Below are 18,989 nucleotides of genomic sequence, written 5' to 3'. Positions count from 1 at the left end.
TGATTTTCTATTTTCCTTTTCACGGTCTTCTGTGGAACCAGAAAAGTAATCCAAGAGTTAAGCTGCTTGGAAACTAATCATGGTGATTTTTTCTAACTTCATTTAGAGAGGATATGAAACAGTAGGCTGAGATCTGTCGCTGACACTAAAACCTCCGGATAGAGGTTGTTGATGCTTCTATGATTCAGTAAATCAGCCGTCCTACCCAGCAACTCTTACTAGTCTTGTTTGGAAAAGTGATACCTTCCATCCACCTGGCATTGTGCCTTGTTATGTGGCTTAAGGAGAAATACACCATCCGAATTAGATATGATGTCAGTGGATCAGTGTTTGGCAAAGGAGTTTGAATTATTGTCAATTTAAAACATCATGTTGGATTTATCCAGCAGAGCTCATGAGTTTGTTGGACATAAGTTGAACTTAGGAGACACAGAACAGACGAGGCGTTCGTGGGAGACGGGGACTGATGTGGGTTTGCTGCAGAAGTGGACCTAATCCGGGTAAAACCGCTTCTAATTACAGTTAACGAAAGATGGGAACTGGAAACTGTTTTAGTACCAGATGAGTGTGTATTTCTTTTTTCTTTTTTTTTTGGTTTTTAGGTGTTGAAGGCATGTATCCTCTCAATGAAATATTGTGTGGCTGGTTGTTTTTAAAGGGTTTTATTTGTGGTCAGAAATACTGTGATTTTGATGGGATAATGACTGAAATTTGTGTGGCACACTGTCAGTGTCGCAGAGCCGTTCAGTGGTTGGTGTGGCGATTTCTTGGTGACTTCAATACCTATACTAATATTGATACAGTGATTTTGGAGCAAAGTTCAAGCTTGATTTGAAAGATTTTAAAGTTATTTGGAGAAAAATGTTACAGTAACACACCGTGCTTGGCTGTGTCAGTTGATATTTAAGCAATAAGAATGAAAAAGAGACATAAAAAACAAAGTGTAGGGAGCTAAGACTCATACAATACCAGACTGTTCCCTGTGTGTAGTTAAATAAGACCTCTAACAATAAGTAGGCATGTAAAGAATCTCACATGGTGCCATATATTCAGGAACAAACAGGTGCACTGAGAGGAGGGGAGGAGGCAGCTGTCAGGATATATTAATGACAATGGTCCCTGAAGAGGAAACATATGCTGGATTGCTGCCTTGCCCCAGAGGACTTGACTAAATAATTTGGTGTTAGAAAAAACAGCAACGCACCACACCCCAGCTTAAAAGGTTCATATCTAAAGACACTGTACAGTTGAACTCAGCATGTGTCTGCTGACATTTTAGAATAATATTTTTCACTGCTGTGCAGGACAAATACATCAGCATTAGCAGCATGCTCAATGAGAGGAAGGCTGTGCAGGTACGATGCACACAGTGGTGATGTGTTTCGTTACTTTTCGCATAAAATGTCTGAAGAAGTTTAGACATGACATGATATACAAAGTTAAAAAGCTATCTGATGCTTTGCTGCTCCTTCAACCACAACTTGTGGGTTTACACTTGTGGAATAAAAAAAAAGTAAATATGTGTAATACAGAGATAGCGAGAGCAGATCATCTCCATCTCACGCTATCACTAGCATCCTCCTCTGTCACACCAACCATCCGCGTGGTGTCCTTCATTACATCCATGAATTTCCTCTGTTCTTTTCCTCTTCCCTTATATTCAACATCCCCCATCTAATAGATCCTCTGCAAACCCAAACCATCTCAGCCTTACCTCTCTAACTCTCTCTAAACCACTTGTTACCCTTCTGTCACTAGTCACCCGTCACACTCATCTCCACCCGCTCCATCCTGCCTGGACTCTCTTCTTGACCTCTCTTGTGCGATGCCTGACCTTATGCATTTTTTTCCTTACTTTTACTGACTAGATTCCAGTCTCAAAAAACAAGGCACCAAATATAATATAATATAATATAATATAATATAATATAATATAATATATCCAATAAAAACTATGAAGACACTCAGATTTGAAGGATTTTGTTTTTATTGTGGAACGTTTAAAGACAGCAGACTGGCCAAGTCAACAACATTTAATGAGAGCATTTCAACGAAAAATCATATTTTATGATTCTCATTTGAGTCTCTCATAGAAGTTGCAGCTTATTCTTCAGCTTCCTTTCCCTGAAACAGACAGAAAAACACACACACACACACACATGATAAGTTCACTCAAACTGTGGAAGGAAGACTTTGTCCCTGTGAAGACAGAGAAAATATTCTGTCTTTAAAGAGACCTTTTTTGATCATTTCCAGTACTGTGTTTTAGTTGTTCATTATTTAAGATAATACCCATTTATCTTATACACAGTTTATTATTTGTCTGAAACATAACCATTTTAGCTCCTTTCCCCCTGCCTTTAAGCTGGCTTTCTTCTGATTGGCTGCCCCTCACATTTAGAAGATTTGATGGGTGAAGTTTACAGTGACAGCTTAGGTATACCTGCTTTCTTTGACATCATGAAGATTTTAAAGCAAAACACAATCTCTGAAACTGAGTGTTTAGAGAGTGTTTGTTTATGTACACATTTGTCTGTGTGTGTGTGTCAGAAATTAAGCAAAAATAACTTGACTAATAATTTCACCTGAGAAGTTTGAAATTTCATAATTAGGGAAAAATCAATTATGAATGCATGAATTTTACGTATTACTTACTTTTCCAATTTCACGACTCTTAGCCCTGAGCTTGTTGACCTGGGACTCAGCGATGTCAGCGCGCTCCTGAGCTTCCTCCAGCTCGTGCTGAACCTTCCTCAGCCTTGAAATGTGAGTATTGGCTTGCTCCTCCTACAATGAGATAAAACAATGGAGTTAACTGTCATAAAGACTGAAGCTACAGAGAATAAATGACTGACTCATAAACAGCAAAGTATTTAATACTGTGAAACATTTTAACTTACAGCCTCCTCAGCCTGTCTCTTGTAGGCCTTCACTTTCAGCTGCAGCTTATCCACCAGATCTTGAAGCCTGGCAATATTCTTCTTGTCCTCCTCTGTCTGCAGTTTACATAAAGTCACAGCAAATGTAATCATATGGACTTTCCCGGGATACCAGCATCAACAAAATCAAATAAAACACCTTCCTACCTGATAGGTAAGCTCTTTCACTCTTCTCTCATACTTGCGAACACCTTTGACAGCTTCAGCTCCTCGTCTTTGCTCAGATTCAACTTCAGACTCAAGCTCACGTACCTAAAATATGAACAATGTATGACAATGATGGGAGTTCAAAAATAAATACTGTGAAAAAAACAGTTGAGGTCATGCTGGTGAAAAATGGTCTTTACCCTAGCCTCCAGTTTCTGGAGCTGCTTCTTGCCGCCTTTCATGGCCAGGTTCTCAGCTTCATCTAGGCGGTGCTGCAGGTCCTTCACTGTCACCTCCAGGTTCTTCTTCATCCTCTCCAAATGAGCACTGGTGTCCTGCTCCTTCTTCAGCTCTTCTGCCATCATGGCAGCCTGAAATTTCATATCATATGTATTGTTGTAACTGTCATTTGTATTGTTGTACCAACTAATATAGTTGGTAGAGTAATGCTACTGCACTATAGACATTCATCAGGGTGGCTCACATCAGTGATGGCCTTCTTGGCCTTTTCTTCAGCATTTCTGGCCTCCTGGACAGCATCTTCCACTTCACCTTGGATCTGAATGAAATCAGCCTCCAGCTTCTTCTTGGTGTTGATAAGGCTGGTGTTCTGAAAGGAAATACAGGATAATGAATCACATATTTGGACTTTCACCCTTCAAATTATAAAAATATGAAGTTTTTGAATCGTAACTAACCTGAGAGTGCAGCAGTCCCACACGCTCGCTGGCATCAACCAGCTCCTGTTCAGCAATCTTGCGGCCTCTCTCTGTTTGCTCCAGTGCAGCTCTCAGCTCCTCGATCTCAGCCTGCATCAGGTTGTTTCTGCGCTCCACCATTGCAACCTGCTCCTTCATGTCTTCCTGGCTTCTAATGGCTTCATCAAGATGGAGCTGGGCATCCTGAAATGTGCGACATTAAGAGGTAACAGTACCCACTTTAAGCTACTTTTCAGATAATTTTAGAAAGTTCGGGCAAATCCTTCAGTGGACCCACCTTCAGCTGTCCCTGCACATTCCTCAGCTGTTTCTGGGATTCAGCTGCCTGGCGGTTGGCATGACTCAGCTGAATCTCCATCTCATTCAGGTCTCCCTCCATCTTCTTCTTGATTCTCAGGGCATCATTCCTGCTCCTGACCTCAGCATCCAGAGTGCTTTGCATGGACTCGATCACTCTCTGGCTGTTCCTCTTGATCTGTTCAATCTCCTCGTCCTTCTCTGCAATCTTCCTGTCAACTTCACTCTTGACTTGGGTCAGCTCAAGCTGAATGCGAAGGATCTTGGATTCCTCGTGCTCCAGAGTAGCCTTTGAAAAAGAGTGAACCATATTAACTACAGCACACAACGTTTCCTTTAGTATAAATATACAAACTGAATGTTTGTACAGTTTGTACTGAGTGTACAAAATGGTGAATAAAGAAGAAAAGATAGCTCAGACATAGTGCATCGAATACTTTTCAAGGATAAATCCCACACAGATATGCTTCAAATTGTTTGAGCAGAACATGCACTTCTTTTGCACAGAAGCCAAACTCAGCTCAGGAATCGTAGATTCAGTTTTACCTCGGCCTCTTCCAAAGCTGTCTGGATTTCTGACTTCTCACTTTCCACTGTCTTCTTTCCCTTCTCAAGCTCATGGATGGTTTTACCGGTCTCGCCAAGTTGTTCACTCAGGTCTGATATCTCCTCTGTTCAAGCAGATTTTCAGTACATGAGCATACTGGTCGATTTAAACATTCAAAATTCTTCTCAAGTGTATTTTATTGACAGAGTGCTTGGTGAAAACTGGATTAATGGTCTTACGTTGCAGGTTCTTGTTCTCCCTCTTCAGGGTCTCCAGGTGATCAAGAGCTTCCTCGTAGGAGTTTTTCATCTTGAACAGTTCAGTGCTGAGAGAACGAGCCTCCTTCTGAGATCCCTCCAGCTCTGCCTGGCTTTCCTCATACTTCTGTTTCCACTCTGCAAGAACCTGAAGATACAGCAAACTATTTAGTTTCTCTTTCTTTTAAACTCTCATCATATTTATATACAAACAAAAATACCGTACCTTGTCAAAGTTTCTCTGCTTCTTGTCAAGGTTAGCAGCCAGAGCATTAGCTCTCTCCACGTCGATCATCAGGTCCTCCACTTCACCCTGCAGTCTCTGTTTGGTCTTTTCCAGAGAGGCACATTTTGCATTCATAGCTTCGATGGACTCCTCAGCATCCTGGAGACGCTGGGCGAGCTTTTTCCTGTTAAGAACATTCAATTTTCAGACTTGCTGTATATTAATCACGACACGAGAAAAAAATATAAGGTTGGAGACTTACTTTGCCTCCTCCAGCTCCTCAGTGCGCTGAATAGCATCAGTTTCATATTTGGTCCTCCACTGAGCCACCTCGCTGTTTGCCTTGGACATTGAACGCTGCAGCTCAGCTTTGGCCTCCTGCTCCTCCTCATACTGCTCCCTGAGGAGGTCGCAGTCGTGCCGAGCTGACTGGACAGCATGAGCCAGGGCGTTCTTGGCCTATAATCCAAACAAAAACCAGATAATTATTTGACAGAAAACATTTTTTCGCCTTTTCTTCTCACACAGTTTTCAAATTCTGTTACCTTGACTTCCTCCTCTATGTGCCTCTTAAGCTCCTCAATTTGCTGAGTGTAGGCCAGTTTGCCTCTGGTCAGCTGAGACACGAGAGCTTCTTTCTCCTCGATCTGCCGTGAATATTCACCTAAGCAACGATTTTTTAGTTATTAGCAGCACTCAACAGCAACAAGAGCAGGAAATAAGCATACACTGATGCACCATTAATTTTCCGCTGTTGCAACTGAAGAAGAACGACATTAAAAACCTTAATGAACCCTAAACTTGTGAATAGCATTCCTAATGAGGTTAGAAATATCCACATCACTACATTTTTAACTTGTAAAAATGTATGTGAATTTCCATTGTTACAGATCTCGCTGCTGGTTGCATTTTGCCTCAGTACCACTATCACAACATGTTTTTCATATGAAGTGAGTTTCGTACCATTTTCAGTCTGAAGTCGTGCTTTTTGTGCACCGATATCATTCAGCTGACGAACATTTTCATCGTTCTTTGACTTGAGCTCATTTAGCTGATCTTCCAATGTCCTGCACATCTTCTCAAGGTTTGCCTGATGAAATAAATCATGTATTAGCAAATAAATAAATACATACATAGATAATAAAATTACAGTTTATTTTCCACTTTTGCAAGTTTAGCGCTCTGATTACCTTGGCTTTGGCAATACCCTCCATGTTGCTTGCAAGGTCATCAATCTCCATCTTGTACTCGCTTTTCTCTTTCTCCAGCTTCTGTTTGACTCTCTGCAGGTTATCAATCTGCTCTCCTAGCTCGGCCACGCTGTCAGCCTGCTTCTTGCGGAGAGCTGCGGCGGTGGCTTCGTGCTGCAGGGTGGCCTCTTCGAGATCACGCCGCAGCTTCTGAAACTCGGCCTCGCGCTTCTTGTTCATCTCAATCTGAGCTGCAGTTGCTCCGCCAGCTTCCTCGAGTCTCTCACTGATCTCCTCCAGCTCTCTGGAGAGATCAGACCTCTGCTTCTCCACCTTGGCCCGAGCAGCACGTTCAGCCTCAATCTCCTCCTCGAGCTCCTCAATACGAGCCTAAAACACAAAAAAGTTTAAGCTAAGTTGAACATATTTGAAGATTTTTTGCTATAGTAAATACTTCTAATTATACCTGAAGTTCCTTTATCTTCTTCTGTAACTGCAGTCCCAGAGATTGCTCATCCTCGATCTTACTCAGGAGCTGGCTAATCTCAAAGTCCTTCCTAAAGGGGAAAAAATGATAATGGCATATTACAGTTGTATTTATCAGAGAATATTTTAGTGCAGATAAATATATATGAATTATTTTTCTTACTTCTTTATTTTCTCATCAGATTGCTGCTTATCGTTCTCCAGATCCATGATGGTTTCTTGGGCCAGTTTAAGGTCACCTTCAAGCTTTCTTTTAGCCCGCTCAAGGTCCATGCGAAGCTTCTTTTCTTGCTCCAGGGAACCTTCAAGCTGTGTAAAACAAGATAAGATTTTATTTTGGTTTTGAGATTTTTGGGGTTTATAGTTTATTTTCAAGGAAACTCAAATTCCTATACTCACATCGTCCACTTGCTGCTCCAGCTTGGTCTTGGCCTTCGTCAGACTGTTAACTTTGTCTTCCTCTGCCTGCAGGTCATCGAGGACCTGCTGATGGGCCTCTTGGAGGGCTTTCTTTTCTTTGCTCAGCTTGGCAATGGACTCATCTTGAGCAGCCAGTTCCTCTGTGAGGTTTTTGACCTAAAGAAGTTGACATGAATATAAACTTACAAATGATTTTCGCAACACTTAACAAAACAATACATTGTTAAAAGAGGGAGTATGACCTTGTTCTCAGTGGCATGTTTCTCCTTTTCCACTTTGGCCAGGGTCAGCTCCAAGTCATCAATATCCTTCTTCAGCTCAGAGCACTCGTCCTCCAGCTTCCTCTTCTTTGCAGTCAGCTCAGCGTTCATTTCCTCCTCATCCTCCAGTCTCTCGGCTGTCTCTTTGAGTTTGGCCTCAAGCTGGATTTTTGCTTTAATGAGCCCCTCACACCTTTCCTCTGCATCAGCAAGGTTTTCACCTTCCTAAAAGGCAACACAAGTTTGTTAATCAAATTAATTCTTTGATAATCAGTAGACACTGTGCATGCAAGGTAGCGACTGAACTCACAGACTGCACTTGTAACAGTAAGTCATTCTTCTCCTGCAGCAGAGAAACCATCTTTTCCTCCAGTTCTTTCTTCTTAGCCAGAGCCTTTGCCAGATCCTCTTTGGTCTTTTCAAAGGTCTCTTTCATTGCGGCCATCTCTTTCTCCGTCTCTGCACTCTTCAGCAGAGGCTTAATCTTGAAGTACAGCTTCATCCATGGCCAGGTTTTGACATTCATGAATGAACGGATGTTGTACTGGATGGAGAAAATAGCATCTCTGATAAAAGAAAAAAAGGACGAGTTATAAAATGTTTGTTTTACAAATTAAATTGCAGGTTTCACAAACGTCTGTTACAGCGTCAGCAACAGACAGCTTACCTCCTCTCCATCATCTTGACAAACTCACGCCTCATGAGGAAACCTCTGCAGAGAGCCTGAGTCATTGTGACCAGCTCAGCCAGCTTCTCGTCTCTCATCTCCTCCAGAGTTCCCAGCAGACCGGCTTTGAAGAACACCTGAAAGTTATTAATACAAATTATTTTTAATTTGTTAACTATTCTCCACATTTCAGCATTAACAGCATTTTCCAGAGAGATTTTTCTTTCTCTACCTTGGTGTGACCAAACTTGTACTGAGAGTGGTCCACGTTGATGGATCCCAGAAGTTTCTCTGAGGCCTTCTTGTTGTCAATGAACTGTCCCTCAGGAATGACGCTAGCATTCAATACCTTGTATCTAAAGTAAAGAGTTCAATCACCAAGTCAGATGCAGTGGCTTTAAGATAATAATAAAAGTAATAATAATAAAAAAAAAACGTTTCATTGTCAGTGAAGATGCTAGCAGTGTTACCTCTGCTTGAAGTCACCGTAGAGGATTCTGCTGGGGAACCCTTTCCTGCAGATCCTGATCCCCTCCAGCACACCGTTACACCTCAGCTGGTGGATGACCAGGAAGTTCTCCATGAGGCCTGTAATATGTCATTAAATAAACACATTTTGACAAGAGTGACAGAATGAAAATGTGAAACAGTGAAAGCACATCACAGGTTTGATTTCTTTCAGCCATGTACCTGGCGTCTTTGACTCATTGGGAATCAAGCAGCGCACAAAGTGAGGATGAGTGCTCCTCAGGTTGGTCATCAGCTTGCCCAGATTCTCCTGAAGCATGAAAACAGCATTGAGTTAACAAAATAAATGACAAGTATCTCTAGTAAGTGATTCTTCCACATCTTACCCTGAACAATGCAGACACCGTCTGGAAGGAGCCACCCTTCTTTTTGCCACCTTTCTTGCCACCACCGCCCTCAGCTGTCAGTGGGACAGTTACAGTGAAATGATTAAAGCAAGAAATGGCAATGCATTTTTAATATCTAAAAAACTGTGGAGAAATTACAATTGATACCTTCGGAACCGGCATGTGACGCATACAGGAAAGCCAACAGCTTTGTTGAAGACTTCTGGTAGAGCTGTACCACAGAGTCATTCAGGGGGTCTTTGTTCTTCTCCAGCCAGCCATTAACATTGTAGTCAACAGTACCAGCATAGTGCACCAGGGAGAAGTGGGCCTCAGCTTTGCCTTTGGCAGGCTTTGGTTTCTGGAAGGGGGCACTTTTGCCAACATGCTGGTCATAGAGTTTGCTCTTGAAGGTCATGTCTGTTGCCTTGGGGACAATGCACTCCTCTTCAAGGATGGAGAAGATGCCCATTGGCTGCCAGGATGAAACATGAAGCAAATTATTTCAAGGCTTCAGACTGATTTCTGTTTTTATCAACACACAGTACAGAGTTCATGTGGTAAAAAAAACCCACAAAGTGTCTTCACCTTCTCAATAAGTTCAATGCAGGCAGCCAAGTCCATGCCAAAGTCAATGAACTCCCATTCAATGCCCTCTTTCTTGTACTCTTCTTGCTCCAGGACAAACATGTGATGGTTGAAAAACTGTTGCAGTTTTTCATTGGTGAAGTTGATGCACAGCTGTTCCAGGCTGTTGAACTGAAAAGGGAAAAAAATCCTTATTATATTAAACTCATCATTAAAATCTGTCCAAAGCAAAGCTTCTTGCAAGAAATGTTTCAATAACAAAGGTATAAAACGGTGCTATTTCCGGCTGACTTACATCAAAGATTTCGAATCCAGCAATGTCGAGCACACCGATGAAGAACTGTCTCGGCTGCTTTGTGTCCAACATCTCGTTGATTCTGACGACCATCCACAAGAACATTTTCTCATAAACGGACTTGCAGAGCGCCGAGACGGCGTTGTTGACCTGATTTTACAGATCGACAACAAAGACAAAGCATGAGAGAATGTCACACAAATAAACTGTTAAAGTGGTAAAAACGGGATGGATTAGGATATTTCACCTGCGGGACAGTCTGACCCTTAGTCACAAACTCGTTTCCAACTTTGACTCTTGGGTAGCACAGTGCCTTAAGCAAGTCAGATGAGTTCAGGCCCATAAGGTAGGCGATTTTATCCGCGACTGAGAGTAGAGAGGAAGGCAGTAGGACAATTAGCAATAGTGTTTTTAGTTTGTTTCATAGTTAAAGTTTTTTTTTTAAGGTCCAACATACCCTCAGTGCCATCTGGCTCAGCCTGCTCTTCTCGCTGCTTCTGCTTGAACTTCATGTTTCCGTGTTGCATCGCAGCTCCGGTCAGTTTATACATGCTAATTTTCTCCTCTGCGGTGAAGCCCAGGATGTCAATGGCAGTCTAGGTATATTAAAATAAATAAGTCATTCACACAAAGCTCTTTCATTTAATACAGTCCTAATTGTTTTTTTTATAGTAACCTATATTTAATCATTTTCTTACATCAGTAGCGATGAATTCTTCAACGTCATTGATACTCTTGACAGTGATTTCACCCTGACTGATCATGGGATAGTCGTATGGGTTTGTGGTGATCAGGAGAGCCTCTAAAGAAAACAAAAAAATACATGTCAATATAATACGCTATACAATACAGAGAAACAACACATATATGTTATATATTGTTGTTTACAAGCTATGGAAAAACTGAGATATTTTCATTATTATTCTCTAACCGATGAGCTCAGGTTTGTGGCCTGTTGTGAGCTGATAGAAGATATGGTAGCTCCTCTCAGCAGAGAGCTGGAACGTCACGCGAGACTTCTCCAGCAGATCTGTAAAACAAATCAGGATGAGGATAAGAAAGTCCATAGGCTAACAGGACAGAGACGCAGGATGTGCTTGATCATTTGTAGCCTCACATGTTTCAATGTCAGCTGAGGCCAATTTCCCAGTTGTGCCAAAATGGATTCTGATGAATTTACCCTTTTAAAAAGAAAAGACTGGATTAGTATGATGATTTTTTTTTTAATTATATTTTATTTAGAAAGGCTTAATTAATAGACACTTACAAAACGGGATGAGTTGTCATTCCTCACTGTTTTGGCATTACCATAAGCCTCCAGCAGTGGATTCGCTGCAATGATTTGATCCTCAAGGGACCCCTGAAAGTTTAAAATGACACATGTTTGCATTTTGTGTATTTCTTTATTTTCATATACATAATTTAAAACACATTGCATGACTTACCTGCATTTTTCCAGGGACTTGCTCGGTTTTCTTTCCTCCAGCCACTGCGATTGTCGCAAAGTACTGGATGACACGCTTAGTGTTGACAGTCTTTCCTGCACCAGATTCTCCACTGTAGTCACAAAAACACCTCATTAGCAAGAAAACCCCCTTGCACTGGGTAATCATTTGCTGAATTCTAAAAAAGAAACTTACGTGATAAGGATGGACTGATTCTCACGGTCTGTGGAGAAACAGTAACAAAGATATTGGCCATCATTTATATGAACAGTAATGCGGTGACCCACTATTAGAGCTTAATGTGTATATGTAAGTTATTTTATCTTTACTACTACTCCACAAGGTAAGTTCAAAACTTATAAATTGTTCCTCTCTTGTTATATGAGCCTGGTATCACATGCAAAGTGCTGCGACACATGCTTCATACCTTGGAGCATGAACTGATAGGCGTTATCAGAGATGGAGAAGATGTGGGGTGGAGCCTCAACTCTCTTCTTGCCCCTGTATCCTGCCACAACCCCTGAATCATACACTGGGAGCCACTTGTAGGGGTTCACAGTGACGCAGAACAGCCCAGAGTAGGTCTGTGGAGTTAGAGAGGATCATTTATGATGCATATCTTCCTTTTGTCATGAGCACGAGTATCAGCTATGGAGTTCTGATCAAGACAAACTCACGTAGATCATCCATGCTGCATAGCGCTCTTTGAGGTTATACAGCACAGTAGGCTCACTGAGGTGGGTCATCATGGCCATGTCCTCAATCTTATCGAATTTGGGAGGGTTCATGGGGAAGACTTCATCTTCTTTCACGGTGATAGTCTAACGCACAGACAGAAAAAAACATTAGTGGCACAGATATCAGTGGGCAAGTGGTCCAAACTTATTAAACAAGCAAAGACAATCAGTTTATCTATTCCCTTAGAGGTCAGAAAAACAACACGTGCACATAATTCATTTCCTGCTATTCTGTTTTATTTTAGCTGAAAATGAAGCTGTGCTGCTTAGTTATTTTTTTCTAATATGCATACAATCCTGAGGCCTTCATTCCTGAGACCACACTGGCATCAGTGCAGCTGTTGCACTCAGATATTTGAACTCACCCACTCAATCAAGTAGTCTGGCTCATGCAGCTCGGCTCTATATCATTTACACTACAATAATAATAATAAAGGTTTTGCAGAGTCAAGGCACTCTCACCTTCCCGCACAGAGTGTCCACGGTGGCTTTGCCGCCCTCTCTCTTAATAAGTTTCCCCTTGAGGTACATTTCATTGGGCTCAGTCACAAAGTATGCTGTTTTAGCATCAAATGGAGTGTTCTGGGCTTCAATGCGCTCTCTTTCTGGCTTGCGGAGGTAAATGGCCGCCGGGCCAAAACACTCCATCTCTGCGTCTCCCATGATGACTCTTTACTGCAAGTAAGTAAAACAAGACAACAGTCATTATTTCTTCTCGCTCATGATGGCAAGACAGTACTGCACGAGGATAAAGAATCCTGAAGCTGTTGTGGATGTCAAATGAAGTGACAGCTGGACTGTGTTTAAAATACTTTGTAACAAACACTCCAATCTGTGTGTAACCCACGACTGCCTATATCTGCTCCAAAATATTAAAAATATTAAGAGGTAAAAGGCACTAGGCACTGAACAAAACTAACAATTTCTCATCTTTATTCAATGATTCAAACATGTTAATAAAGTGAGAAGCCTCAACGTGAACTCTGTTAATTGATTTGTAAGCCATCTCACAAAATGCTAAACGAACAGCTGGATATTCAAGCATCAAAGTCTCATTTACAGCATATAAACAATGCTATTAATTAAAAGTGTCTTTTGATAAACATGGAAAGCAATTACCTTTTCCCCTCCCTTCAGAAAAAAAAACAGCTGTTGATGGTCCTGTGAGGGTTCTGATGAAGAAAAAGAAATGATAAATTGTTCAAATGAACAAGTGTAATTAAACTAATAAAATAAATAAAAAGGCACTCGGTCTGCAGTAAAGTCCTGGCATTGGCACAGCGGTCCTGTCTCTGGCAGTAAATGATCATGCCCTGCATTGTTCATTAAGCTGCTGGCTCTCCTCCTGCTAATAAAAGACTGTAAGTCACTCACCTTGACTGGAGGTTTGGCAGTCCTTGTGGGTGTCCAGCCTTCCTTCTTATATAGGGAGATCAGTGTTCACTCAGCAGAAATGGCCTCCTTTATTTGGTCAGGTTGTTTTGTGCTATTTCCTTGAGTATTTTTGCCTCCTCTCTGTCCCCTGTCGTCGTTCGTCACTGATCAACAGGCTCTTTCACTTTTTAGTTGTCACATATTCTGAATGACTTGTTTACAGAGGCATGTTTCAGGCAATGACAACAATTTTAATCGGGAAATAATATCAAGAGTGAATGACACATTATAGTAAATATAATTGTACTTACATATGTAAATATAATTATGTAATTATAAATATAGTAAAAGTCTAAATAAAAGTAAATATATTAACCTCACTGGTGTCATTAGATAAGTGTGGCTTTGCTTTCTATTGTCATTAATTAAAATACTACTCGGTATAATTTATATATTCAAAATAGGAATCAATAGATCCTAAGGCACTGACGTATGTGACAGAGAGCACAGAACACCATTGTCCTGTTGTAAAGTATTTCACTGCTGCAGTAAAGATGCCACACAAAGCACCGCTGTCAAACAGGAAGCCTTAAAAAGTGTATAAATAGATGAAGACACTGGCAATGCAACATTTTTGAACTTTGTCTAAATATTGTTCTGGTGATCGGTTACTGAAGTTCAGACATTGTGTTGGTCTTTACAATAATCTCTTTAATGCACCCTGGCACTGCAGAGGATCTGAGTTTAGCTGTGGAGAAGCTCTCATGTGTCCCTGGGATTCTGTTGCAGAAGCCTTGCAAGTCTTTCCTGTGACAAAGGAGCACAATTGGGCCTAACAGCTGCTAATCTAAGAACTTGTGAAAATGATGATACCTCACGATAGCAGAAACATGCACTGGGGTCTGGGGTTTTATGAAATCCCACACTTAATTAAATTTGCTCGGTAGCGAGAATGGAGAACAGAAAGCAGAACAATGTTCATATTTATAGCACTTTAATTTCCTCTGTCCCAGAAATGCTGAATGTATCTGGTAAACACATGTCGAACAAATGTTGCTTTGAAGTTTGATCAATACAAATGCCAATCACGGAATACGTCATGCGCTATAATCAGAATTTACCTTCAAAATAAACCTCTGCGAGCAGTTTCATGCCTTGAGAAGTTCACTAATACTCTCTGCATGATAATGCTGCTGGCCAGAGTATCTCATTATCCCATTATAACAAGCCAAGGGTGAATATCTTGGTGAAGGAACTCAGTTAATGTGATGAAATTACACTTTAACGCCCCACATATAGTGTTCATAAGCAGTATTTAATATTGAACAAATGGGTTATGACAGATACTGTGTACTTAGACACATATATATGATTTTAATTAACTATATATACATTTATCAAGAAATTCAGCTACTGTTTCATGCTTGTGGATGGATAATAAATGAGAAAAGAACGTTTAGATATGCTGACAAATAAAAAGGTAATTATATCTGCTCACAACTTTATTATTGTGTGCTATGAAAGCTTTATCACATGTTTCATGCTTTTCATTATATTCTCTTATTTTGAAGAGCGGAGGACAACTTCATTCATTTGGGAAAAGATTATAATTTTACTTTATCAACTATTGATCGTTTCAATGAAGACAAAGACATGACGGCTGTATTTTTAGACTAATGAGATTAATGAGACGAATGGCACATGATCCCAAAGAATTTCAGCAATGTCTTTGGACTGAAATTTTAGGCGCTCCAGATTTGCTGGGTTGGCAATACTGCAGCAAGGCACAGGTCATAGGTGATTCGGGGGTGTGTCCTACTATTTCTGTACAAATAGCTCACTTCACTTTTATTTATTCTCCCTTCTTTCTATTTCTATGGCTTTTTTTTTTTACATTTCTATGAGTGTTTTTTTGTGTGAGTGTATGAAACTGTTCTTTGGAAATAAATGTGATGTCAAACCACTAAAATGACAGCAGCCTGTGTCATTTGTTGTAAGTAGTAAGTGAGTAAAGTTTGATTTTCTAACACTTTTCTAGACTTAGAACAGCCACAAAGTGCTTTAAAAAAAACATCACATGTTAAAGACATGGTGGTCACACATGAATCGAGTAAAATAACACAAGAACACAAACACTGCGCCTCTCTGAAAGGTTTCAAGCCACATTTACAAGGATACCACAGAGTGACGGGTATGAAGAGAGATCGCTAAGCTGTTCTATAATTGTACAGCTAAGGTTTGAAAGTGCAATCACCCGTAGCTTTCAGCGTACAGAATCACAAGAGGGCCTGGAGAATAGGGGCGGAGCGGTTCAATAATGTAGCTGCGGGGCCTTAGCCTGTAAGGCCATAAAAGGAACCAGGGAAGCCAAGGAGAAGCTTTAAAAACGGGGAGATATGTGAAGACTTCGGTATAAGCGTGAGTTAGAAGCCTTAACAGCAGCTTTTTGGTTTGGAGTCAGTTAATAAATGCTTTAGTTGGACAAGAAAACAGAGCTTTACAATAATCTAAGCAGGAGGAAATGAAAGCATAGACAGGTATCACATAGTGATGGATTAATGTCATCTTTGGGTCGAATTTAAAAATCTCAACACATTCACTTTATTTTCCGTTCCACATAAAAAACAACAATGACAGTACAATTCAAAATTAACGCTACTTTCAGCTGCTCCCTTGTCGCCACCACAGCAGGTAACGTGTTTGATTGTTACACCAGATGTCCTTTTAAGACTCAATCCCAAAGGACATGCGTGTCACCAGCTGGAACTAAACCAGTAACCTTTCGCTTGCTAAGCAATGGGTAAATGTGTGGCACCACACTAGTAAGAGTGAAATTCAGTCATTAATAATTAAAACAGCAAGCATTAATTAAAGGTCAAAAACAGTTGCTGTGACATTTACACTCTCTGGACATCAGACCAGAAAGCTGTGTGTTACCTGATGAGACTTTTAACCCTCTCAGGCTCAAATTGAACTTTTTGTTGCTAATGCACAACCAAGTCCTGCAGTGGTACTTCTGAGTAAAAAAACCTCATAAAATATGTATGTGGGGTAATCAGGTTGTTAGTTTTTAACTGTTGCAAATCGGCAACGCCTGCCTTGAGAGGGTTGAGGAGGGGAAACAGTGTCAGGTTTCTACTAATTCCCTACTGACAGACCTTTAGCACACTCTGAGGTGTAACTTTAACATTTCTAACCAATACGTAAGGGTCACAGCACACTCATGAAGCTACCCAGTGCCCGATATTTTGTTTCGCAGAGGCTCAGATGTAATATTTTGTGTAGCTATGATTACTCTAGGTATGATAATCTGATGAGAGATGTGTCAGTGGGCTTGAGCTTTCTAGAGACTGACATGAAATCTCATGTTATGAGTGGAGCAACATCAAAAGATAGAAAATATGTCTGCTGCCTGCTTTTGTTGGGGTGCTCGTTAACTCACGGGCCACAAGGCTAATGCAGCGGCCTGGTACTGAATCTACGCTGAGGTCTTCCTCATCAATAAAGGCTAAGAAGCCCCACACTCTGCCCTGACTGCTTCTTTTGTATGCTTTAATTTTAAAAACAGGGAAAACACAGTAGAACCAGACATGAATGCAATATACCAAGGGGACCAACTGGTATATATGCACAGGTTTACACGGGATCGTTTGCGGTGTGTTTGAGGACACACACACACACACACACACACACACACACACACACACACACACACACACACACACACACACACCTGGCCCATCATTTGTATTTTACACTCTCATTTTAGCACCCCATTTCGTGTAGCATCTTCACTTTCACTGACTGTTTTTCTCCATATCAGGTTGCATTGCTGGATTTTTGACACTGTACTGAGTCAACGGGGGTTCGGATGCAACCCTCTCATCTCGCTTTATCCTGCGGCTGAAAGTCAACCATTCAAAGGCAGACAGCTTTGTCTTAAGGCCGAGCCACTGCTGTTGACAAGTTAACTGTCTGTGTCTGAGCGAAGGAACGTCTTTGACAGCAGTACATCACCGTTTCTAGTTCCTCTCGTGCCATCGCTACGCGCCTTTGAAGACCTTGACATTGTACTTCCTAACGTGTCACGGTGCATTTGTCTTCAGGACAATAAACTTTCCATCGTCTGATCCACGGGTAACAGGTGATTAGATTTGTGTCTCTAGGTTTCTCAGGGCAAGCACTTGTGTTGTCTCGAGGGCAAGGATTTATTTTTAAACCCTTTCTTAAAATGGTCTTGTTGTGCTGCGTGCCCTGACAGATGAACTAAAGACAAGGAGCGGCCTGTAGCTTGACCTTCTCTTAAGTCCAGTATTTGTTCCCCATATGCGACAAGGAGAGGATCGTGTTATACGACGTGTAGTAGTTTGCATTCTTTCCTTGTTGAAAGATGACACTGAAGAAGCAAAGAAGGGAAGAGGGCATTAGGAGCCAAATATTGAGGACTTGACACTCGACAAAATAGGCCTAAATATTCAATAGAAATGTGATACTCGACCTCTTGTGCTCCTGGGTGTGCTTATTTGGAAGAAACACAAATATAGCTGTCTCCTCAGCAATGCTCTCAGAGCTCAGCCATTTGTTACAGCTTCAAGTCTTATTGTGGAACGACCTTTGATATGAAACAACTGCCTCCTTGGTGGCCTGAGCCTCCCGAAGGATGCAAGAGCGCTTACTGAAAGAGTATTAAAATGTGAGTCCAGATTTAAATAGAAAATGCAAAGAAAAGTAATTTTTTCTATAGTTGCTTTTAAAGGTTTTCAGCATCTATGGGTCCATGTTGTGTTTATATGAAATGAAAATGTATTAGCTTCTAGCAGAAGAAGCTAAGAGATATGAGGTGATATCAGATAAATAAACACATTTAAAGGAAGACTAATTGGACTATTAATTAAAAAAAGACAATATAATCAATTAGTTTTGCTCAACTTATCATTTCTAGTTTCTCAACTAGTTTTAGTCTGATTATCTTATTTTATTCAGCTTTATGACTCCAGGCTGATTTCAGTTCAATCTAAGCCTATCTAATATTAATCTCAGGTCGTTTCCCATTACCAGTGGAGTCACTATTCAATGTTCATAAAACCACTTCCCAAAGGAGGATGTTTGAGATTCACATCAAAACAAAGATATTTAAAATCAGACACCTGCAGTAACATCCACATTAAATATCTTGTTTTTCCTCACTCTGCTTTAATAAAATATTACAATATTACTTTAGCTTTTCTGTACTTTGCTAGCTTTCCAGAATACTTCAGGTTTCTATTGGGTTTTCCATGATTTTCTTTTTATTAAAATAAAAAGCAATAATTTGAGATGTAGTGACGGTGAATGCCAAGACACTGCTCGGGTTTAAGCATGAGGAGGAGTGTTGCTGCAGGTTGTGGGTCACTGATGGGTCTATTTTCATCACACGACGTCGTGACATGGTGCAACATATGTGCTGGAGCACATAGAAAAACTGTAAGGTCACTACACTGTCAGTAACATTATCACCAAAGGGAACAGATTTACAGTTATCATAGCCTAAAGAACTTCTAT

General features: G+C 40.8%; 1 protein-coding gene across 1 annotated transcript; it reads right to left on the bottom strand.

The window, feature by feature from the left end:
* Nucleotides 1–1,969: 1,969 nt before the first annotated feature.
* On the bottom strand, nucleotides 1,970–13,225 carry LOC102210476 (myosin heavy chain, fast skeletal muscle-like). Its single transcript, XM_005724706.1, has 40 exons — nucleotides 13,194–13,225; nucleotides 12,537–12,749; nucleotides 12,015–12,158; nucleotides 11,765–11,921; nucleotides 11,533–11,560; nucleotides 11,338–11,449; nucleotides 11,160–11,252; nucleotides 11,010–11,073; nucleotides 10,824–10,922; nucleotides 10,591–10,694; nucleotides 10,350–10,488; nucleotides 10,140–10,258; nucleotides 9,893–10,042; nucleotides 9,598–9,768; nucleotides 9,178–9,484; nucleotides 9,010–9,083; nucleotides 8,846–8,933; nucleotides 8,626–8,743; nucleotides 8,388–8,511; nucleotides 8,156–8,292; nucleotides 7,799–8,054; nucleotides 7,471–7,713; nucleotides 7,208–7,384; nucleotides 6,972–7,117; nucleotides 6,789–6,879; nucleotides 6,323–6,712; nucleotides 6,096–6,222; nucleotides 5,678–5,796; nucleotides 5,395–5,591; nucleotides 5,133–5,316; nucleotides 4,889–5,054; nucleotides 4,649–4,773; nucleotides 4,083–4,391; nucleotides 3,785–3,988; nucleotides 3,571–3,696; nucleotides 3,287–3,457; nucleotides 3,087–3,191; nucleotides 2,901–2,996; nucleotides 2,656–2,787; nucleotides 1,970–2,124 (listed from the first exon to the last, which is right to left on the bottom strand). The coding sequence occupies exons 2-40, from the start codon at nucleotides 12,735–12,737 to the stop codon at nucleotides 2,104–2,106; spliced, it is 5,814 nt and encodes a 1,937-aa protein (XP_005724763.1). The 5' UTR covers nucleotides 12,738–12,749; nucleotides 13,194–13,225; the 3' UTR covers nucleotides 1,970–2,103.
* Between the last annotated feature and the right edge of the window lie 5,764 nt (nucleotides 13,226–18,989).

This window comes from Pundamilia nyererei, unplaced genomic scaffold (genome assembly GCF_000239375.1).
Source record: "Pundamilia nyererei isolate P.nyererei 1_Seehausen unplaced genomic scaffold, PunNye1.0 scaffold00012, whole genome shotgun sequence".
In the NCBI taxonomy this organism is placed as follows: Eukaryota; Metazoa; Chordata; class Actinopteri; order Cichliformes; family Cichlidae; genus Pundamilia; species Pundamilia nyererei.
Note: the sequence above shows the minus strand (reverse complement) of the source record. Positions and strands in the feature narration are given on the sequence as shown.